General features: G+C 34.2%; 1 protein-coding gene across 1 annotated transcript in view; it reads right to left on the bottom strand.

The window, feature by feature from the left end:
• The window catches only part of LOC136818582 (uncharacterized protein DDB_G0275275-like), a 29,808-nt gene extending 5,526 nt beyond the window's left edge, over window positions 1–24,282 (bottom strand). The window contains exons 1-4 of the mRNA XM_067074914.1: window positions 23,824–24,282; window positions 11,233–11,337; window positions 10,553–10,876; window positions 7,751–8,305 (exon numbers count right to left, since the gene is read on the bottom strand). Coding sequence (XP_066931015.1) covers window positions 7,751–8,305; window positions 10,553–10,876; window positions 11,233–11,337; window positions 23,824–24,250 — 1,411 coding nt within the window. The 5' untranslated portion in view covers window positions 24,251–24,282. The remainder of the gene's footprint in view (window positions 1–7,750; window positions 8,306–10,552; window positions 10,877–11,232; window positions 11,338–23,823) is intronic.
• Window positions 24,283–24,924: the final 642 nt, after the last annotated feature.

The following is a 24,924-nucleotide window of genomic DNA, read 5'->3' as shown; positions in this document are numbered from 1 at the left end:
GGACAAAGTTGCAGGAGTTGAATATCTTGTAGATGTTGTAGCAAATGAAGGTGACCAATAGTTTGTACGATTTTATCTTCTTTAACATGTTTCTCCTTGGCCGATGTAACTTTTATCAACTTGTCCATACAGTCGTTCGCTTTTCTTGCAACATCTTGTGACTTTCGTTGTTAATAGTGCACCTTGGCAACATTTGATGTGTGTTTCTGGTCGAGGCTGACAATACGTTGTTCTTCTAGGGTCACGTTCTCAGCGCTAGCGGTTTCGATGATGCCTATAACGCGTTGGTGTTATATACTTTCCAATCGCTTGATACACCATTCTTCCAAATATATCTCCCAAGTTTTTAAGCTGGTTTCCGTTTTTACAGACCAGTAAGAAATCACATTTTGAATTCAATCGTGGTCTAACATGATCTACGTAATTTTTCAATTTCGAAAGTACGTCATCAGTAAAAACAAGTGAATCAAAACCGTATTGTTCTTCAGTTTTTAATTGTGTTTGATCAATCATTCCTGTTTTCATAGCAGTAAGAACCACTTTCACAGTAAGAAATTGAAATGTCATTGGCCTGCTGCCTTTAACATTTAAAAACAACAAAGAAACTACGAAAGATGACGCGAAAGAAAGATCGCGGGCAATGTGAGCATTGATCTTTGATAAATTTACAACTTGGTTATACCTGTCCTCGTGAAAAGGTATCACTTTTTGTAAATCTGCAAGTGACGCCCAGCAATTGATACTCTCCAAATGCTCGATTGAAAGTAAAGTGTTCCACTCGACCCGCATCTTCTTTCTCAAACATTGTTTGGCACGAGAGAGAAAAACTTCGCTGGTCAGAAATATCGCTATTTTGTCTGCGCGTAATACCCCTGCATCCCAAATAGTCTAGGCAATGACTCAATGACTGTCAGTGATGCTGGAACTTCGATTTTTGAGGATTACGATTTTACCAGTTTTTTAGCGATTTTTGCCTTGCTAACCCAAATCTCACAACCTCTTTACCTTAAGGAAAATCGAAATTAGAGTTTTTCAGCGTTCCGAAAAAAACGCAGAGCAGAAAGTTTTTCATCTTCACAGGATCGATTCTCAATAACAAAATACATCTTTTGGTCTTTGGGTTTGTCTCTGACGTTTTTCCTTCAAAGAATATCGATCACTTTCCTTTTGCCCTTGAGCACGCGAGAAAAAAATGATTAGCTCGCGTTTTTGCGCGGGCGAATAAAGATGAGGCGGCAATCTTACACTGAGGGTGCTACTTAGTTTCCGCCCTATTTTGCACCCTCGATAGAATGGTCCAAACACGGGGGTATTACAAATGATAATGTCGTTCTGTAAGTGTTTATTTCCTGAGAGATACAAATAGTATATTGAATATTATTAACTTATTCATTTAAGTATTTTTGAGCGCAAATTTAAATATATGGTTAAATAAAAAACAAACGATAACAGTTCTGTTTATTCCTCAAACCCCCGGAAAAAGTTTTTTTGCCGACTTAGCTTTTTTACAAATCTCGGAAAAGATCTCCTATGGGAATTCCGATACCTAACCCGATTGGTTAATTTCAGAACGGCTTCAAGAAAGTCATAATGGCAGATAATTTTAAAAGTTTCTGAGGAAAATGTGTGTAATTTATTGATGTTGATGGCTTGTTGATTCTTTGAAGAAAAAAGATAACAGGTATAGCTTTTTCTAATCCTGGAATATCGAGGTTCCAGCTACACTGACTGTAGATAAGATATCATCCCGGGTTTGCCAAGTTTGCATTCATTCTCCAGATATCTCAAAAATCTCTCTATATATTCCGTAGATCCAACACAATATTCCATTAAAGTCAAAGTCAATTCAAAATTTTCTTCCAAATTTTCCAAACAAAATTTACAGAACTTCATTATTTTTCGGCAAATTTGAAGCGCTTGATTTGCATCTTTGCCACCCCCTCTAGCACTGCATATCCAAAATATAAAGTCCTTAGCCAGTTGACATTTGTCCGAGAATGATGAAATGTTCCAAGTTTTATTTCTGATTACTGCTCTTTTTGAAAAATAGATTTTATCTGTGAAAACTTCATCAATATTAGGTTTACTTTCAAAATAAAAGTACCATCCGTGTTTCCTTACAACGTGTTTTCTGCAACCTCTTTGACTGTGGTAGCTATCACTGTCACAATTGGAAACAGGACAAACAAACAAGCCAGCTGCATTTGGAGTCAGCTTGAGCCGTTTAGCCTTGGGACTTGCTCCTTCAACGCCTTCCCAATCTTTCTTGCTGAAAGTTCTCTTCATCGCGTACACACGTCATTTCTCCATATTTTCCAAATAAGCATTTAAAAAGTGAACTTGCCTTTTTGTGAGATCGCATCGATCCTCTCTTAGGCTGCGTTTAGACCAGCCTGGCATTTGTAATTGCTTGCAGTATTCTTTTGAATTCTATTGTTCCGGGCAATTGTTCGGTTTGTCAAATGCCTAATGATGCCAGCGTGTTGGCATTTCGTTGGCATTTGAAATGCCATTTTGAGCAAAGGAATCCCCTTTTCTGGCATTTCAAATCAAACAAAGGAACCAAAACAAAGAGAAAAAATGACATTTTTCATTTTTTAAAGTATTTGCACGTTTTTTATTCAGTTCTTTCTATAGATTGTAAAATTTGCAAGATTTGCCATAGCCTAGCCCTACGGCAAAAAGTTTCAGTCTTAATGACTGCAGTTTTTGAGAAATTCAATGCTTTTAATTGTTTGATCTGTCAAAGTTGAACTTGAGGGAATCACCTTTTCAGTAATGACTCTAAAAAGACGATTCCTTAAATGCCATGACAGAAAATACAATGGAAAAGCTATTAAAATCGAATCCCTCATGAGCAAATGCCAGTTGGTCTAAACGCAGCCTTAAATGAACTAATTATCTAGATAATTTCACGTAATTTCAGAAAAAAGGAATTATCTTACTATTTTAATGAAGTTCCTTTTATCCTTTTAATTTCATTCTGTGAAATACCGTATTCTTTGATTAAAATGATTTTTTAATTTAAATATATAATTAGTTTTTTTAAAAAATAGTTGAAATGACTATTAAAATGAGATCAGAAAGTTCCCAATTGGTTTGGTTCTCTTTACTCTCATTGAATCGTTGTAGAATAGGAACTATCTGTGCATATAGCACCAGCAAGGGAATACTTGTAAATGAACAAAAAGTTCCTTTCAAAACAAATTATGTAACTAATTTGTTCCCTTGATAAAAAAGGATTCTTACAAATTGAAATAGAAACGATGAACTATGAGTTCCCTTGGGAATTGACTTTCGGAATATGGAGATCTTAAACTGTAAACATTTTTTCTTAATGTAATAAAAACGTGTTTTGAACCAATAGTTCATTTTTTTCAATTCCCTTTTGGGATTGTAAAAAAAATGATCTGTTAATAAACTGTAAAACGGACCAATCAGAGCCTTACAACACTGCTTCATGGCAAGGAACAAAAAATCTTTTATGTAGATAAATAGTGATTCTTATAGATAAAGATTCGTTTTTCAGCCAAAGAAATAATAAGTGTTTACAGAAAACTCAAACCATCGCGCTCTAAAGTGACATTAGTGAGGTTAAGTAAATCGGCAAAATCACGACGACGAACGAAATTTTAACAGGCTAGTGAGTTTCAGCCAATCAAATTTCGTATTTTCACTAGCCTATTACATTTTTCGTCCGTCGTCGTGATTATCCTGGTATGCTTAACCTCAGTAATTTCTTTGTTTAGAAAAAATAATAACTAGCAAGTAGCTGTGGCCATGAACATATAAACGACTGGACATCCATCTCCTTTGTCTTTTTGTAGAAAAGGCTGCTAGCTTAGTTGCCGCCTCGTTAAAAGCATAAAATGAAACAATAGATTTTGATGATATACCACTTGGGAATACCTTGCTAAAAACGTCAAAACTTCGACAAAAGTCTCTGTTGTTCTATTCTTCTCAAGTGGTTTATCTATATCATAACAAAGATAACAGAGGCAAAATCATCGTCAGCTTGTCAAAACTCCGACTAATATTTCTAAATTTTGACTTAAGGTATGTGTTCACCTTCCTTGACACATTCCCTTTAATTGATCATATCTTTAGAACAACAAATTTTTATACATCAAAAGTATATATTTTCTGAAAGCCAATAATATTCCCTTTCTAATGGTAAAAGTTTCAGCTGAATTTAAAAAACTGGGCAGGATATAATTAAAATCTTAAGAATTTTAACCTTACCTACTTCAAAGAAGTTAAAGTCACCCATAGCTTTTGAAATTTGAAAAAATAATTTCGATACTATGTTCCCAATAGATCGAACCAAAAAAATGTCTTAGGATTTTTTTTTGGATCGACTTTAACTCGAGAAAACTTAAAAATTGTTAAAATTGGAAAAAAATCATTCATTTCTCGAGTTTTTTCCACTTAACCTGAAATTGTGAGCTTTAACTCCGATTAGAAAAAAAGTCCTAAGACATTTTTTTAGTTCAATTCTTTGCCGAAAATATAAAAAAAATTAAGTTCATAGCTAAATGCTATGGGTGACTTTAACCTCGTTAAAACTAGTATGGTGTGGTAAAAATTTCGTTTTTTTCTACATCAATTTGAAATTTTTAACGAGATGATTGCTGTTAATTTGAGTAATCAGTGAAATGTGTCAAAAATATTACTATTCAATAGAGGTGAGAATAAACATCAGCTGAATTCTCTCTTTTGTCTTTGTTGTTTCCGAAAGAGACAATTATTTGAGTAAATAATCCATCATAAGACGAACTTTGTTTTGAAATTTAAATGGTTATAACTCTGGATCTAAAAAAGATTTTAAGATCGCGATTTTACCAAAATGAAATCCAGTAACTTTTCTTCCACTTTGACTGAAAAAAATTTTTTTGACAAAAAATCGGAAAAAAGGTGTACACATACCTTAAAAGTGTCTAATAATCTTAGAGAGTGTCACATTTTAATTTCGATTTTCTTATGAAACATGCGCTCAACTTTGGCAAGCTATTTTTTTCAAGTCATAAAAAAAATTATTTGAGTGACAAAAGTGATTCAAAAGTATACACGCAGTTGAAATTCTGCATTTTAGAGTTTTAAATGTTGATAAAATATATTGCAAACTTGTGAAAAATATCGAAAATAATTTTTTTGTACATTAGGAGTAATGTTCAAGCTCTATCAATTCTTTTACCTAAATAATTCAAAGAATTAAAATTATGACGGAATATTGTCGGATTTTTCATACCAAACTTTGAAATACAGGCGGCAACGAAGCTCGCTTCAAAGAGACAATAAAAGATAGACGTCCGGTCGTTTATATGTTCATGCTGTGGCTAAGAATGCCCCGCAGCGCTTCTTTTTTCGAAATATCCCTAAGTAAGCAATATAACGCATGTATAGATTTTAAATTCGTCTTATCGATAAAATTTAAGTCGGAGGAGGAAAGCTTGGTTTCAACTTTACTTTTGAGATGACATGCGATAGACTGTCGCTCACATCTCAAAAAGAGAAGTTATCGCTCACATGTTATCACAGTGAAAACGCCAAAAATTCTGAAATTGATTTGATTCTTATAAAGTAGACACTTATAATAAAAATAAATATGCTCATCTTTTTCACCATACTTTTTTTACTTTGTAAGAATTAATTACAGAAAGGCATATTGCCCTCAATCAAACAAAGGTTATTGATTTGATTCTTATAAAGTAGATGCTTATAATAAAAATAAATATGCTCATCTTTTTCGCCATCCTTTGTTTACTTTCTAATAACTAATTACCGAAAGATATATTGCCTTCAATCAAGAGTTATTGATTTGATTCTTATAAAGTAGATGCTTATAATAAAAATAAGTATGCTAATTTTTTTCGCCATCCTTTGTTTACTTTGTAAGAACTAATTACCGAAAGGCATATTGCCTTCAATCAAGAGATATTGATTTGATTCTTATAAAGTAGATGCTTAAAATAAAAATAAATATGCTCAATTTTTTCGCCATCCTTTGTTTACTTTCTAAGAACTAATTACCGAAAAGTATATTGCCTTCAATCTTATAAAGTACCAAGTAGCAACAAAAGAGATATAATATTAGGTGCGCGCAAACATATTTTAAACGCGGCGGCCCGCTCAGAATCGGAAGAAACAACATGAATCTGAACATGAATATTTTTCTGGCGAGCAAGTCCGCTACGTGAAGCAACAAAACCCCTGCGGGGCAATAAAATAATAATTTGGCTAAGAACATTGATCTATACTTATAAATAGTGATTCTTATAGATAAAGATTCGTTTATCAGCCAAAAAAATAATAAGTGTTTACAGAAAACTCAAATCATCGCGCTCTAAGGTGACATTTTCTTTGTTTAGAAAAAATAATAACAAAATAATAATTTGGCTGAGAACATTGATCTATGCTTATAATTAGTGATTCTTATAGATAAAGATTCGTTTTTCAGCCAAAAAAATAATAAGTGTTTCTAGAAAACTCAAATCATTTACCCTCCACCGTGACATTTTTAGGCCGTGGCCAGTGGATTGTTATTGTTTCAAAAATAAAGAAAAAAATTCAAAATGTCTGTGACCAACTTTTTCACATGTTTCTTACTCAATTTGAGGGTGCTGATTCCAAATCTGAATGTTACCAAGCTTGAAAATCCGCAGTTTTTGCGTAATTTGCGATTTTTTGCGGTTTTATGCAAAATTGTAAGCCCTGAAAATTTGTGATTTTTGGGGGGTCTTCAAAATCAAAAAAAACCTATATCACGTGATAGAGCTCTTCAAACTGAGCAAAAAAAATGTATTATATCAAAGTCTCAACTTTTTTAGATCAAAAGTTATAGACGATTTTATGGTCAAAAATTGATTTAAAGAATTTCCCCACAATCTGCATAATTTATGCAAAATTATAGCACTTTTTTACCACAAAAACGCCCATAACTTTTGATTTAGAAAAGTTGAGACTTTGATATAATACATTTTTTTGCTCAGTTTGAAGAGCTCTATCACGTGATATAGGTTTTTTTTGATTTTGAAGACTATGATTGTACCCTACTTTCATGCTAAAAATCAGAAAAAATTAATGATCCAATTTTTCACAAAGTCCAAAAAACCCGTTTTTAAGCCGTTTTTTGGTCCAAATTTACCCAAAAAAATTTTTTTCTCGAAAATCAGGCTCCGTCACATTCGTGCACCTTTGTGCCAAAAATCTGAAAAAACTAATGAGCCAATCTCGAGAAAAGCTGGTAACGAACGCATTAACTAACTAACATGGGTTGGGTTTTTAAATTTGCGAAAGATTTACACTGCAACGACTTCTCCCCCAAAACGCTAATAGATTACCTATATCCATATACTCTTACGGCTATGTGAAGCCCGTGATAGACGGAGATGGCTCTTAATGCTGGGCTAGCGTTACAAAAAATTTTCATAAACTCAATTAGTATAGTAAGAAGATATAACTGTCTCTCAAACCAACTGATGACCAAAGTATCAATTGACGTCAAATGTGCTAGGTAAAGTTCAGGATTGCAGATGTAGAACAATCAACTCGGTATTCATGATGTGCGCCACTGGAGAGTCTTCTAAGAACTTTTAAAATTTTCCACCCAATACGTCATTTAAACAATAGAAAAAGTGACGTGTTGGGTGGAAAATTCTTAAAGTTTTCAGAAGACTCTCCAGTGGTGCATATCATGAATACATCAATTTTAGTTCATATGAGATTGATCAGGAATTGTTTTTGAACTTACATTTATTCAGTGTTGAAGTTGATGTCCTTTTGTTGGTGGAGACATTTTGAGTGGTTTCCAAATTATCCGTTTGCCCAGAAATATCATAAGCCTTTTGTAGTTCTTCATTATTTGAAATCTTTCTACTGGATGGTTCATTGCTTTGTGGTAAAGTAACTGCCTTATTATTTTGTTGATTGCTCTTTGATTTACTATTGGTATTGACGGGGAAAGTTTTGTTGCTTTTATCGATAGTATTATTAGTTTGTGACTCGCTCATTGCTGTGACGTTGAAAACATTTTCTATATTACCCGTCAGGTTAAGCGTTGCCGATAGTTGATTACAGAAAGATGATAATGATAGACTTTTGTTCGATTTTAATCTGGATCTGGTCAGCCTGGTGGAGGTGTTTCGAGTATTGTTCAACTGATTTTCTGAGGAGATGGTTTGGTTGGTTTCTGGTTGTTTTTGAGTAGACTTCGTTGTTGATTTTGAGATATTTAAATCAGCAGTTGATGTAGTTGACTGGTTTTTAGTGTGCTTTACAGTTTTGGTCGGATTTAAAATGGTTTTATCTGAAAGAGAGAAAAAAATACTAGACCAGCGTCCGAGATTCAAAAAAGGCCTTTAAAATGGTTTTCGTAGGGCACCCCTTAGATCAGGGCAAATTATTGATATTATGCTCCTAATAGGGTGTAGAATTGACAAAAAAAATTTGCCCTTCGAATTTCCTGCAGTTTTCGAGTGAATCGATTTTTAGTTAATCGATAGAACTTATCAAGGGTCCCCCCTTTACTAACGGTTTTTTCGAAGTCTGAAAATCAAATATCTGAGAATACCAACGGATTCAGCGTGAAAAGTAGATAAAGAAAATGGGCTTATTTGTTAAGTTTCGACCACCTGGTGCCGAGAAATGGCATTTTTAAGGCGAAAAATCGACGTTTTTGGCGTTTTCCGATGACGTCAGCATTTTCCTATGAGCATTTTCAGAAAAAATCATTCCCACAGCTGGATAGCCCTGAATTAGTAGTATCCAAAAATGGTATGGTTTGTCAACTTTCAATGTATAGTTCTCGAGATAATTCATTTTTAAGGTGGATAAATATGCTGAAAAACTGCTGACTCAGCAAAAAATATCGATAATTTTCAATATTTAAACTAAAATATCTCGAGATCTAGACATCGAAAGTTAACAAACCATACCATTTTTGGATACTACTAATTCAGGGCTATCCAGTTGTGGGAATGATTTTTTCTGAAAATGCTCATAGGAAAATGCTGACGTCATCGGAAAACGCCAAAAACGTCGATTTTTCGCCTTAAAAATGCCATTTCTCGGCACCAGGTGGTCGAAACTTAACAAATAACCCCATTTTCTTTATCTACTTTTCACACTGAATCCGTTGGTATTCTCAGATATTTGATTTTCAGACTTCAAAAAAACCGTTAGTAAAGGGGGGACCCTTGATATGTTCTATCGATTAACTAAAAATCGATTCACTCGAAAACTGCAGGAGATTCGAAGGGCAAATTTTTTTTGTCAATTCTACACCCTATTAGGAGCATAATATCAAAAATTTGCCCTGATCTAAGGAGTGCCCTACGAAGTGACACAATCCACTGCCTCGGCCGCCGGTCTATACGCATAATTTAGTTTTAAAAGGCTTTCTTAATCAATCAAAGATTTAAAAAATCACTGTAAATCCAATAGATGATTATCGAATTCAACTAAAAATGTCAGGTCATCATCAGTCTCAAACGTTTAAAGTTCCCAAAGAAAACTTTCATTATTTAATTTCAGGCAATCAATGTAAAACCTCGAAAAAAAACTTGTAAAGACAGAATAGAAGCTGCTAGAAATTTTTGATCAAACAAGCAACATCAGTCCAAGTTCAAAAAACCCCATTTTTAGGCACTTTTTGGCCCAAATTCTTTCGAAAATCGGGCTCCGTCGCTTTTTGGGAATCACCATTTTGCATTACTGTGCAAAAAATCAGAAATAACTATGAGCCAATCCCGAGAAAAGCTGCTAACAGAGAACGGACGAACGGACGAACGAACGAAAAATTAAAAGGACCTCCGGGGTAGGTCCATAAAACAATTGAAATACCTGTTTTTTCTAAATAGATTTACTTGGTAAGGCTAAGAATGGTTATTAGATAGAACTAAATAATTTTAAAAACGACTTAAACAAACCTTTTTTGGTTAATGGTTCAGAAGGAACAAAATCTTGTTTGCAGATACTTTCTTCATTAAAGGTGATTTTCTTCCTATTGTTTCTCTTGACAATACTTTGATTGTTTTTCTTTGTAATACTTTCATTCTTTTTATTGTTAAAGGTAGTGTTGTTGGTCTTTGCAGAAGCTACAATATTAAGTAGAATATTCACATCAATTAAAGCGTGCTGAAAATCCTAAAACTAGGTGCGTATGAATTTTTGTGTCAATGAAGTCTAATATTTATTAATTAAAGTAATTTGACAGGTTAATTTCAAAATCTCAGTAGCAATTTCTTTTGGTTTTAAAATTAATTTATACACCGTGTCAGCCACTCTTTCAATGACTGCTAATATTATATAGCCTTTTATATACCTAGCCTGTTAAATCCATCTATGTTTCGTCGACATGTAAATACCAAAAAGTGCGCAGATTCTGCTTCTAGAGAACATACCATGATATCAAAGTGAGCCAAAGCAGGCAGTATAAATTATAGTGTAAGACAGTTATAACGAGACGACTCCTAGGCTGCTCAATATAGAATCTAGCATCCTCTGCAAGGAGAAGCTAGTCATCATCATTATATCAAAATCTTGATATGCAAACCTTTTGATATGGGAGATGGATGTTTTTCAACACCAGCATCATACTGGTCAACATCCATTGTTTGGTTGATGGATTTATTGATCATGCGGCAATAAGCTGCCAGCGGAATATCAGTTGTTTTGTTTGACCGCGATCGAGTTCTCATTGAACGATTTGATACAACTTCTTCCAGTATATTGGGTCCCTTGTTGTTATTTTTTAGCCTATACCGTTTTTTCTTGACCACCTTTGCACTACCAGCTTGAGTTTCCATGCTTTGTTTAGACGAGTTTCGACTGAGATTAAAGGATTTCTGATTTTGCGGTGTGGTGAACTTTTGGATTTCTGAAAAAGATGTAGAAAAACATTAATCGAATTCTTGAATTGACATACTTCAGATGAATGTTTTTAATGATTTATGTACGTTCAAATGGTCATTCTTCACATAAATTTTATTTTAAACAATATTTCGACCTCTCACTTTTCATAAAACATAAGACATACATAAAATACATAAAATATAATACATAAAACATTAATCGAAGTGATCAATGAATTACAATATAATATGAAGGAAATACAGTGTTTATTTGCAATATGAAAACAATCATATTGTTAATAAAACAGGACATAACTTTTATAAATTCCTGAATTATGACAATAGCTTAAACTGCAATAATAGATAGTGAAACATCTCAAACCTTTTGAAGTACTATTTCCAACAGACATGCAGATTGCCATTTGGGGTTTTCCAGATTCTATGATGGGTTTCTCTGCAGGTGGAATTGAATACAGTGTTTCTGTAGCTAAAAAAATTTAGAACAAGTGATACTTTTATGGACCTACCAGGTTATGCATTTAACACATATATAATTTATATCTACGTGAGCGTGACCATTAAACAATCATTCAGAACACAAATAGTGACGATCTATTAAAATTAGTCATTTGTTTCTTATAAAAAAACGTTTAGAAACCAAAATTTCATACTCTTGAAATATTCTTTTATATCTAAGACTTTGTGAGCAAAAAAAACATCTATCTCATCAAAAAATTGAGTAAATTAGCTAAGAACATTGATGTATGCTTATTAATAGTGATTCTTATAGATAAACATGCGTTTTTTGAGCCAACAAAACTTTTTTGAAAAAATCTGCTTGAGCCATCTTTTACCTATGATGGTACCCTACTTTCATGCAAAAAATCCAATTTTTCACAAAGTCCAAAAAACCTGTTTTTTAGCTGTTTTTTGGCCCAAATTTGACCCAAATTTTTTTTTTCGAAAGTCGGGCTCCGTCACATTCGAGGATTTATAGTTATGCATCTTTGTGCAAAAAATCATAAAGAATGAAAGAGCCAATCTCGAGGAAAGCTAATACCTAAGTAATTGATAATGTGCTTATAAATAAATATCAAATTTGGCCAGTTTTTCTATAAAAACACGCCAATAAACCAAAATTTCATGTCTAAACACACACATTCTTCTAAAGTAAACCCTCATGAGCAAAAAAACATCTATCTCATAAAAAAATTGAGTAGTTTAACTAAGAACATTGATGTATGCTTATTCAAGCATATTATAATATCAAGCAAGAACACAAAAAATCAAGAACATTCAAATTGCTTAAAATTTTGAAGTTTGTGCCATTATAGTACAAATAACAAAAAAATATGTGAGGTTCCGTTAGGAATGTTAGTGAAAGGTAGAAAGTTCCAGAAACGTTATGCTTCAATCATGACGTTGAGAAAGCCCTGGGAAAAGTGTTTTAGATTGAGTACCTGGCATTTTACCAGCATTTTACTAAGAAGTCGGGTGTTTTAGAGTCCGTAAAGCCTTGATGTTCTTAACTTGTTCTTAATACTTTGGCCATCGAAGCCTTATGTTCTTATATAGTTTATTCTTTTTACGAAAAAACGTATATACCTAATAACCTGTAAAAGTGAATATGCCAAGTGAAGTTGAATGTTTTCTTTTTTCATCATGGTTTTCCTGATCTCAAAAAATATATTGGTTCTTCTTACAAGAAAGTTTTATATATTTTATGTACATGCTTTTTTTGGATAAGAATACCCTCTATAAGAATATCGGGGCGAAAATTGGCCGAGTCGTAAGAATACCCTCTAGGGTGAGTTTCACATATTTTGATAAGAATGCAGTTATTTTGTATTTAGTGAACAGAAAAAACAGGGTATTTTGCTAGACTTAATTTAATACTTTGAGGCAGAAATTTTCATTTTTCAAATAATTTTAGCTCCCAATGAACACTCAAAAGTCTCAAACTCTCAAATTGATAATTCTCGTGCGTTTCACGTGCAAGCTGGCGGGACGGGGGGAGGGATGCCGCCCGACTTTCGACCCTTGGACCCTTACCGGGACTAAAAAGGAGAAAACAAAGGAAAATTCTGTGAATTTTACGACCCCTAATGGGGCAAATTTCACCAAATTTGATCTTTCCAGCAGGGGTAAAAAGTTGAAATTTTCCTATTTCTCTGACCCTTAGTGGGACTGAAATTTGATTTTCTAATTTTTCCGACCTTCGGCCGGACTTTGGAAATCCAAAAAAGGTACCCTTAAGGGTGGCACATACCGTACCCTCCATTTGCCTAAGTACCCCGGATATGCTAGCAAAAGAAATGTTGCCGCGCACTGGAAAGATTGAAGTTTTCTTGAAGTTTTCTAAGTGCCCTCTCTATAATAATTATAGCTTGTCGGTTACATTTTTTATGGGATTTTTATAAATTCTGTCACATCAATGAATTTCAACAGAATATTGGCCAATATTGCTTGAACATTTATTTACCAGTTATAGCGTGGGCGGCCGCAAATACGCCATCAAATATCATAATATAAATTTGGCGCCAAAATCTAACTAAAACAATAAAATAGAGACTGTGGCGGGCCAGTCGGACCAACTTGTAAAATTCTTCCAAGCCTTGCCCATACAAACATATCAACGTTGGGCCCGACACTAACCGGAAAGAAGATGGTTCAACCTCACTGCTGCTGTGTGACATATAATGCTGTTTGGATTCAAGCTTTGATCTTTTTTTCTTAACTCATAAGTTTTAAAAGAGTTTTAAATCTCCTTTTTTTTAAGTATGATCTGTATTTTGTATTTCTATATATTTCTGGTCATGGGAAACTTTTGAATGTACTCTTGTAAAGAATTGAGCTCCGTAAAGCATGTCACTTATTCTAAGGTTTGATTTTTATAATTGTAGATACACCTTTCCCGTAATTCAAACTTCTCAGAAATGGCCTGGGAAAATGTGCGCTCCACCGTTGTGTATAAAATTGTTTGGGAGGTAAAGGAACGCGTTTTTGGCTGCGAGGGGTTAGGGAAAGTGGGTTTTCAGCTTCTAACTTTTGATAGCGATCTTTTTTTGGCAAAAGATTTTCAGGGTGGTATAATATCATGAATAGGTTGAACATTCTAAAATTTGAGGGGATTTTGTTAAACAGAACTTAAGAAAAGCTCAAAAAACCAACTTTCCCTAAGGAAGCGCAGGCAAAAACGGGTTCGTTTACCTCCAGAGACCAAACGTTGGAGGGCATCAAAATAATGTGCGCGCATTAGTTTTACAAATTACGGGAAAGGTGTATTGATACCCCCTAATATGAATAATTTTTAGATTAGATATTTATCTTTTTTATACACAAACTACAGTTCTCTGCTTTTTAGCCAATATTTTGATAGTTGTAGAAAGAATATATTTTGTATTATTTTATATTATGAAAATTATAAAATTTAGAACTTTGCACCTGTCAAAAGACTACTTAAGGCGTACAAACTCACATCATTTACTTTCGCGAATTTAACGGAAAAATATTTTTCGCGAGCATAAACTTTTGCGAATCAAGACGTAAAATAAAGAATTTTCACATGAAAAATGGCATAGAGGAACAATTACTTCTTGGGATTGGCTCGAAACATTTGTCCTTTGACCTATTAGTCTTTTAGCAGGATAAATATTGCCATGAAAGTTACATTTTATTCAAAGCATATGTTCAAAGTTTGAAGTTTTACAGATTTTTTATTTTGTCAAGAATTTTTTGCGAGCATAAACTTTCGCGAATGGCCCTTCCTAGAATTTTTAAAGACATTTACTTTCGCAAAAAGGGCCAAAATTCGCAAAAATCGCGAAAGTTTCTGTTTGCGAAAGTTTGTAGGCCTAAAGTACTCATTAACCCATCACCTTATTTTACGCCCACGATAGAATGGTCCAAATACAGGGGTGTTACAAATGATAGCAATCTTATTTTGTAAATGTTTATTTTCTGAGAGATACAAATATTAAATTGAATATCATTAACTTATTTATTTAAGTATTTTGGAGTGCAAATTTGAATATATGGCTAAAGAAGAAGCAAATGATGGCAGTCCTGTTTTTTCCTTAAACTCCCGGTAAAAGTTTTTTTGCCGACTTAGCTATTTTACAAATCTCGGAAAAGAACTCACATAGGAATTCCGATACCTAACCCGATTGGTTAATTTCAGAACAGCTTCAAGAAAGTCATAATGGCAGATAATTTGTAAAGTTTCTTATGACGAATTGTGTGGAATTTGTTGATGTTAATTGTTGATTCTGTAAAGGAATATCAAAGTTCCAGCTTCACTGCTTTAACAATCGTTTCCTAAACCTCAGTTTATCAACTCGCTTTCTACGTAACTTTAAGTAACTCCGAGACTTAAGATTTTGCGGGAACTTAATATTGCAGATGACTCTATTGTAAGATAATATTTTCAAGATTTTGTGCTTTTACTACCTAACTATGCATCTTTTGATAGCGGTAAACATGCTTAGAGTGTTCTTTTATCATATCTTGGATATGACATTCAAATTTCCTTTGGGACTTGGAAATCTGCGAAATTTAAACTCTGCAAAAATTAATGCTATTAAAGATATTATATTTTTATCAGAAAACAAACATTCATCCTCTTGGAATTTCATTAAAGATTTGACTTTCAGCGGCTCCTGTGGCTTGAGTCTTGCTCAAATGCCTTAATTGTATATATCAATCGACACAGGATTTCACTTTGAAAAGAAAAACAATAAAAAAGATATAAAAATACTAAGTTTTTAAATATTTCCCTACTATAGGGGAATATTTATTAAAACGGCCTTTTTCCGTTTCTTCTTCCATTTTCGATGTTAATGTTTTCTTTATTCGTGCTGCACATTATGACTAGGCTCTTTAGTCACGTGACTAAAAATCGTCGCGAAGATTTAGCGGGGAAAAAAATAGTATCCTTCTATCAAAATATGGCAGCCAGGGGTTTGTTTTTACCAGCTTTTCATAAAACAAATGATTGTGTGTAAAGCTCAGAGGACTGCTTGAGTTTCTCTCATGTGTGCTGAATTTATTGTCTTTCCCATAAGGAGAAGAAGAAGGGTGGAGAAAGAAGCTGAAACACACGGAAATCCAAACCATTCCTATCTTGACTTGAGAAGAAGGTGAGCATAAATTTCTTTCTGATTGATTTCCATCATGTATATATTGTCTAGATATTAATGGTCAAATTAAAACTTGGAAAAGCTTGTACTCTTCTCAGTGCCCCATTTTTAGCCTTGATGCCAGATACTAAAAAGAAAATATATCATAATAGATGCTTTTACTCCCTGTTTACCTTTTTGTATGCTCCCCTCCCTTGTATCTTTTGTGCGCTCTCTGGGATCCTTTGGTACGTTTTCCTTTTTGTACATTACCCATGGTCCTTTTTGAATGCTTTCAGGGTACCTTTTGTACGCTCTCCGTTGGTCCTTTTTGTGTGTTCCTGGGTACCTTTTTGTACGCTCCCTGTGTATCTTATGGTACGTTCCAGTGTATCTTATTGTGCAGTTCCCCGTATAAATTATTGTACGTACCCCATGTACCTTATTGTACGTTCCCCAGTACCTTATTGTATGTTCCCCGTGTATATACCTTATTGTACGTTCCCTGTAGGTTCCCTGTGTACCTTATTCCGCTTATTGTACTATTGAACTAACGCCGAAGTTCTTCGGCGTACAACTGAAACCTTTTTGGCGCATTGGCGTAAGGGCACTTACAAAGATTGTTTGATTTTCAGTTGGCGTAAAGTAATAATTTCAATTGTGAAATCGACAAACATAAAATGCCTGAGTTTCTTGCTAGCAGGGAGCTTTCTAGCTTGATAAATGAACCTACGTGCTTCAAAAACGCAGAAAATCCGAAATGCATTGATCTGATGCTAACGAATTACCAAAGAAGTTTTCAGGGCTCTTCCTCTGTATCTAATAGCCTATCGGACTTTCACAACATCACAATAAGCGTCTTAAAAACCACTTTTGAAAAGTGTCCACCTAAAGCCATTAAATATAGATGCTACAAAAATCTTAACGAAGATCTTTTCAAAAATTATTTAACACAAGTACTAGAGTCGAATCGCAACTTTGAACATAAAATGAAAAGTGTAGTAAATCTTCTAAACGCTGAAGCACCGATAAAAACTAAAATACTAAGAGGTAATGATAAACCTTTCATGACAAAATCACTACGAAAGGCCATGATGCATCGATCTCGACTTAATAACATTAAACGAAAAGACCCCTCTAACATCAACAAATATAATTACAACCAACAGCGAAACCGATGCTTATTAAATATTTCCTTTCCAGAAGGAAATATTTGTTAAAACGGTAATTTTTCTCCTTCTCCTCCTCCTTCTCCTTCTTCAAGTCTAACGCCGGTTTTGGTCAATTTCGTGAGTTTGTACATGAGTCTCATTTTTAAATCAAGCTCCGGCGGTAAAAACAGTATGATGTTCTTTTTTCGAGGCGGAAGACGTCATTTTTTCAAGACACGTCGTAGGAAATATGCGTACGGTGGTCTATTCTCCTTGCCGATCGGAAAACGTCGCCCGGTTCGAAAGCGTATTGTTGATCGGACATTACTGCTTTTTAACAGTCATAAAAGATGGAGGCAAATAATAGACAACAAATGTTGCTCTTTCGCTATTTTTCTTTGGTTTTTATGCTTTCATGAGTTGAATTGGATCATGTTTTTTGTACGATCGTCTGGATTTGATGTTTTGTTTACATACTCTTGGTGTGAGAGATACAATCTCTTATCTTGATGGTCTTGGAAAAACAGGACATTTTGTCAACTTTCATGTTTCACAACAAGCTAACTTCAATTTTGCCTGTATATTTACCTAAAGTGATATTGTGGATAAATCTGACCATGTTATACCTGAAAAAAATACCTGCGACATCAAAAAAGTTTGAACTCACTTTTATGGTATGCACCACCCAATGCGCAACGGTCAGATGGCGATATGGTTGGTGCCCCTTGGTGTTTTTATCTACAACAATGAATTAACTGGTTAGTGACAGTTGGTGAAAACTCTTTTTGTGGGGAAAATTCTGTTGCGGTTCACAGAACTGTAATTTCAAACTTTTTAAGCTGATATAACCGGAACACCTTGGCCAATATGAAGAATGTTAACTCTTAAAATTTTGATTGTATTGAATATGGAATTAAACAATTGGAATCATTGTCTTGAACTTGGTACTTGGAGATTGTCTTCCCCATGCATTTATAATGTGGAAAAATTTGGTTGTGGAGATTTCTTCCACGTGCGTTTTAAACGTGGAAGCTTTTGTTGTGAATTTGGAGATTTTCTTCCCCGTGCATTTAAAATGTGGAAAACTTTGGTTGTGAATTTGTAAAAGGCAAAAGGTTGAAACTTTTGTTATAAATTTGGAGATTTCTTACATGTGCATTTAAACAATGGAAAACTTTTGTTATGAATTTTATTTTCTTCAATACGCGTTGAAAACGTGGAAAACTTTATAAATTTGGAGATTTCTAACACATACATTTAAAAGATGGAAAACATTTGCTATGAATATATATTTTCTTCAATGTGTGTTTAAAACTTGACATTGTCTTCCACATATGCATTTAAAAAATGAAGAAAACTTTGTTCTCAATTGACAATTTTTTCAAGTGATTTCCTGGCCTGGCATGACAACTTTCTTCCTATTTGTCATTCTTTCATTTCAGATATCCCCTTTTTGGCTAAATATTTCTGGCAATAAGCGCTTAAAATAAAATGATATAATTATGCACTATCCCAAGGCCTTTTGATGTGTTCAATAACACAACACTCTACTCAGCAGGTGCGACGCCGGGTGACGGCTAGTACTCTCGTGTACCTAATAGCCGGGGGGTTTGGAATAAGCGGGGGGGGGGGTTTGGAAAAAATCTCAAAACTCTATTAAGCGGGGGGGTTGGAATAAAAATGTCCTGGGTGGAAAATTTTTGAAAAGGAGGCTAATACAGCTGAATTAGGACAAAAGAGGGAACTTTTAAAACATTTTTCCAAAAATTAATAAGCGGGGGGTTTGGAATAAGAATGTCCTGGGTGGAAAATTTTGAAAAATTAATTAGCGGGGGGGGACGGCTATTAGGTACCCGAGAGTATAATACAAAAATCCAACTAAAGTCCACCTACTCTCGGGTACCTAATAGCCGGGGGGATTGGAATAAGCGGGGAGGTTGGAAAAATCTCAAAACTTAATAAGCGGGGGGGGGGGGGAGGGGGTTGGAATAAAAATGTCCTGGGTGGCAAATTTTTTAAAAGGAGGCTAATAGACCTTTTTTCAAAGAGGCCACCCTGTTGAATAATTATCTAGTCCAGCAGAAAAACAATGATAAAACCATGCATAATGTATACAATATACATGATACAGTAATTATGCATGGCTCTATCATTGTTTTTATGGCTGGAATACAAAATTATTCAACAGGACGTCCTCTTTGAAAAAAGGTCTATACAGCAGAATTGGGACAAAAAAGGCAACTTTCAAAAACATTTTCCCAAAAATTAATAAGCGGGGGGGGTTGGAATAAGAATGTCCTGGGTGGAAAATCTTCGAAAAATAAATTAGCGGGGGAGGGGGCGGCCATTAGGTACCAGAGAGTAACAAAAATTAAAGGTTGTCTAGCCAATTTGGTTACTGCATTGCTATTCTCAGTCGAGTTCAGCTTGGATTTACTCCGTAATCCGTAGGTTTGAACCTTCGTCATCTTAGGAATAATCCTGCAAATACTAGCCATTACATAAACGAATTTTGAAATTCTTGGGGACTTGTGTTGCTTGATGTTATCTGAGATAAAGCACTTCGAAATCTTTTGAGGACATCAATAATTATTTTATCATTTGTAAAGGAAATATTTATCCGCATCTTTGCGGCTCTTGTTATCTCCTGAGAAACACTAAAAGAAGATCTTATGAATCTCTGGATGAAAAGCAAATCACTGACAATAAAAGATTTTGGAAAACTGTGCGCCCTTTTTTCTCTAATAAAGGACCAATAAGTGAGAAAATAACCTTAGTCGAAAATGATGAGCTGATTAAAGATGATAAAGAAATTGGAAAAATGTTTAATGAGTTCTTCATAAATATCACTGAAAAATTAGATCTCAATCAACCACCAACAGAACCAGTGCCTCTAAATGAACTTTCTGATAATATTCTTCAAAATGAAATAATGCTTTTTAGAAACCACCCTAGTATACTCAAAATAAAAGAAAAGGTATCAAACAATGAAAACTCCTTCAAGTTTAGAAACACCACCAAAGACGAAGTAGAGAAGATAATTAGTAACCTTAAGACAAATAAGTCTCAAGCGGAAAATGATATACCAGCGAAAATAATTAAAAAATACTCTCACTTATTTGCAAGCTGCTTCTCTATAAGCATAAATGACTCCTTCAGCTCAGGTATTTTTCCCAACATTTCCAAGTTCGCGACAGTCACCCCAGTCTACAAGAAAAATTCTAAAAACGATAAAAGTAACTATAGACCAATAAGTATACTGCCGGTAATATCCAAAATTTACGAAAGAGTATATCACAATCAAATATCAGAATACTTAGAGCACTACTTTGATGAACAACAATGTGGTTTCAGGAAAGGATATTCCACTCAAACCTCTCTTCTCCCAATGGAAGAGCTCTGGAAGCTAGCCAATGACAAAAAAGATGTTTTTGGGGCACTGCTCATCGACCTTTCTAAGGCCTTTGACTGCATGTGCCACAAATTACTTGTAGCAAAGATCAGTGCATATGGGTTCGATGACCTTTCCACTGGGTTAGTCAAGAGTTATCTAGAAAATAGGCAACAAAGGACAAAAGTAGGCAACGAACTGAGTAACTGGATCAAGATCAAGGATGGTGTTCCCCAGGGATCAATCCTTGGCCCTCTGTTTTTCAATATTTATATCTGTGACCTCTTTTTCATCATTGAGGATACTAAGGTTGCGAATTATGCGGACGATACGACACCCTATGTTAGTGCTCCTATCTGGACTGAAGTAAGTGGTAAACTAAGCTCTGTAGCAGAAAAAATCTTCACATGGCTTTCGATTAATCAAATGGTTGGTAATGCTGACAAATGTCAGCTAATAGTTAACATCATTGACGACTCGCTCTATCTAAATATTAGAGAAGAAACTGTTTTCAATACCAAAACGTCAAAGATTCTTGGAGTAACCTTCGATAATCTTTTGACGTTTGAATCGCATATAGAAAATCTTTGCAAGAAAGCTAGTTTGAAAATAACCGCCTTAGCCAGAATGACCACATATCTCACTTTGAAAAAAAAGAAACGCTTGATGAATGCTTTCATTAAATGCCACTTCAATTACTGTCCTCTCATATGGATGTTTCATAGCAGAGCTTTAGAGGATAAAATCAACAATCTACATAAAAGATGCTTGAGAATCGTTTACTCAGACTACAACTCATCATTCGATGATCTGTTGAAACTTGACAACGGTTCCACCTTCCATCAACGAGCAATTCAATCCTTATCCACAGAGCTATTTAAATCAAAACTCAATGAATCAGAAAGTAAAATATTTCTCAAAAACCAATGTAAGATCAAAACGAGAAAAAGGAATTCCTTTCGTAGTAGAGTAGTTGAAAGTGAAATGAATGGGAAATCGTCTTTAGCTTTCCTGGGACCTAAAATCTGGGCTACCCTTCCCGATGACTGTAAAAAACTTAAAAACCTAGATGAATTTAAAAAAGAAATCAAGCAATGGAGGCCCACTACTTGTCCTTGCCGAAACTGTCGCACTTTTATCCATGGCGTTGGTTTCATTGATTGAATTTAAATTAATTTGTAAATAATAGTTGATCTTGAGTATCAACCTTTTAGATAGATTTGTAATTAATAGTTGATATTGATTAGCCTCGAGCTAAGTACACATTGTACTACTTTGCATCAACTTTAAAGAAAAGAAACATAAACATAAACATAAACATAAACATAATTCCAGCTCGGCGTGAATGACTCCATAATCCATCGATTTTTAGCTTCCATTTGGCTAAATTTGCTTTCGCAAATACCATACTGGCTTGTACCTTATTATACGTTCCCCGTGAACCTTATTTTATGTTCTCTTCTACCTTATTGTATGTTCCCAGTGTACCTTATTGTATGTTCCCAGTGTAGGTTCCCAGTGTACCTTATTGTATGTTCCCCGTGAACCTTATTGTATGTTCCCCGTGAACCTTATTGTACGTTCCCAGTGTACCTTATTGTACGTTCCCAGTGTACCTTATTGTACGTTCCTCGTGTACCTTATCGTACGTTCCCCTTGTACCTTATTGTACGTTCCGCTTGTACCTTATAGACCTTTTTTCAAAGAGGACGTCCTGTTGAATAATTATGTACTCCAGCCATAAAAACAATGATAGAGCCATGCATAATTACTGTATCATGCATATTGTAATAATTATGCATGGTTTTATCATTGTTTTTCTGCTGGACTACATAATTATTCAACAGGGTGGGCTCTTTGAAAAAAGGTCTATTGTACGTTCCCCTTGTACCTTATTGTACGTTCCCTGTGAACCTTATTTATGTTCCCCGTGAACCTTATTGTATGTTTCCCGTCAACCTTATTGTATGTTCCCAGTGTACCTTATTGTACGTACCCTGTGGTTCTTTTTGTACGTTCTCGTAAACTTCTTTAATGGCTCAGTATATATGCATGGCAAACATAGCTCAAACCATCAAGCAGAGTCACACTTTTAAAGTCTTTTTTTTTAGAGAGATTTCAGCGAATGACCACACATTTGGCATTGATTACTGTAAAGAGATTATTTCCCATTATGAAATTTTGAATTTTTCTTTCTTTTCACATTCAGGTACCAGGATTACAAATTCAACAACGTTTGACGACCTCTAAAGCTAACAATACAATGTAACTTGCTGGCAATGATGTAATGATAATGTTGCACATAATGAGAATATGAACAAAGATTAACATTCTTGCAATAATTGAACCAAGGAACTCTATTGTTCCAAGATGTGATTTAATGATCAATGATACAAATGTCATGGAGTTGAGTTTATCAAGACACAAATTTCACAAAAAAAGTATGCTGGAAAGTGTTGTAAATATTTAGCAATACTGTAAACTAAATGTGACAATTTCAAGGTTGACAATTTGGTATATTATCACATGAATACTAATGTAACAGATGTTGTGCACTGGAAATCTAAATCTGTAAAGAAGGAGATCCATTTTTAAGTAACTTTTTATTTGTGGATGGTATAATATGGTGCTTTAAAATATTGATGACAAGGAAGTTTTTCATATGAAACTAATGTGTACAACATATTTCGATATCTCCCAAATTCATATTGCCATATTTCCATATTAGTCCCTTAGTAGACAGTCTCAAGATATTTTGGCACTTTCTTACTCAGATGAGTCTTAGAATAATATCAACTTGTAAATCTAAGATTTTATTTCCTTAATGAAGGTAAAAACCAATATTAGTTGAATAAAATACATTTATTTTTGTGTTAAAATGGTTATCATTTGCATGCAATTTTTTAACAAGTTTTTAGACTTATATCATCTGTGGACATGTCTATGAAATAACGACAAATTTTAGCAGGAATATGGTTGTATTTTGTTTTGCATCGGATATTGCTTAATATAAAGGCTTTAATAAATTTAAGTTACTAAGTTGGGGCTTTAGGATAATCTGTGGGGTTCGACTGCGACTACAATCTATGCTCTGAGCTATTGGAGGAAATATTTAACCACATCTTTGTGGCTCTTGTTTTATTGTTCATTAATGATGTAAAACTTATCATTTAGAGTGACGTACTATGATACTATGATCAAAACCTCAGTAAGAAGGATCAAAATATTAAAAAAAAAGAAAACAGAAGGGATCAAGCTATCAAAGCCATAAAAGAAATCAACGAATTTTCAGACAGAGAAAAAAAGCAATATACCTTCTTCCCAATGAACTTCTTCTTTGATATTCTCTAGAAGTGGTGGCTCCTTATTGTCAATAAATTCATCTTCAATTGGTTCCTTTTTAATGACCACTTCATTGTTTTTGTCTGCCGATAAGAATGGATTTGCCACATCATTCACTGATTGACATATTTGTTCATTTATTGAAGAGTCTTGCATTCCCAAACTTGTATCATGGTTTTCTTCTGGCTTTAAAGCTATATCAACGTCAGGTTTCAAATCTAAAGAACTTTTATCCTCCTCATTCTCATCTTTCCTAAAATCATAAAGACTCAAGGGAGGTTCCTTAATTTTGATTTCTTCATTAGAAATATTCAATGTTTCTTCAGCAAATGTTGTGTCTTCATTTTTGATATGACCCTCGAAAACATCATCAAAATTCAACTCAAATTGAAAATCCATTTTTGCATTTATTCTTTAATTAATTTATTCTCTAAAACAAAATGATAAAACAATTAGAAGTAGCACAGATCAATAAGATACAGATAAACATGCCCTCCACAATTGATGAAGGACTACAAAAAGTCAGCTTTTGGGTATGAGGTCAGTGAAGTGAAGTCATAAAACTGTTAAAAACTTTTGCTTTCCAACAATAATGACATACTTTAAAAGTTTCCATAATGGCGGACATACCCTTATCCTAAACCCAAAGGATTTTGATTTCCCTGGAGTATTTCCAGAAGGCTATCACTGCAAAAAGATTTTAAGTTCATGTTTATTGCCATTTTTAAGATTTTTCCAATCAAAAATGGGATTTTTGCTTGAAATATTGCGTTTTAGCAGGAATTTCAATTCCAAAATGGTGGATATACCCAAATCCCAAACCCAGATTATTTTGATTAAATCCTGCAGTATTTCCAGAATACTATCACTGCAAGAAAATTCGGGCCCATGTCTATTGTCATTTTAGAGATTTTTTCAGTTCAAATTTGGGTTTATGCCTGAAAAATGGCTCTTAGCAGGGATTTTATTTCCATAATGGCGGACATAGACGCATCCCAGACCCAAATGATTTTGATTTCCCTGGAGTATCTCCAGAATACTATCACTGCATAAAAAATTTCAGTCAGCATTTA

This window comes from Clytia hemisphaerica, unplaced genomic scaffold, assembly GCF_902728285.1.
Source record: "Clytia hemisphaerica strain Z4C2 unplaced genomic scaffold, Clytia hemisphaerica genome assembly, whole genome shotgun sequence".
NCBI classification, from domain to species: domain Eukaryota; kingdom Metazoa; phylum Cnidaria; class Hydrozoa; order Leptothecata; family Clytiidae; genus Clytia; species Clytia hemisphaerica.
The sequence above is the reverse complement of the archived record's forward strand: the minus strand, read 5'-3'. Positions and strand labels throughout refer to the sequence as shown.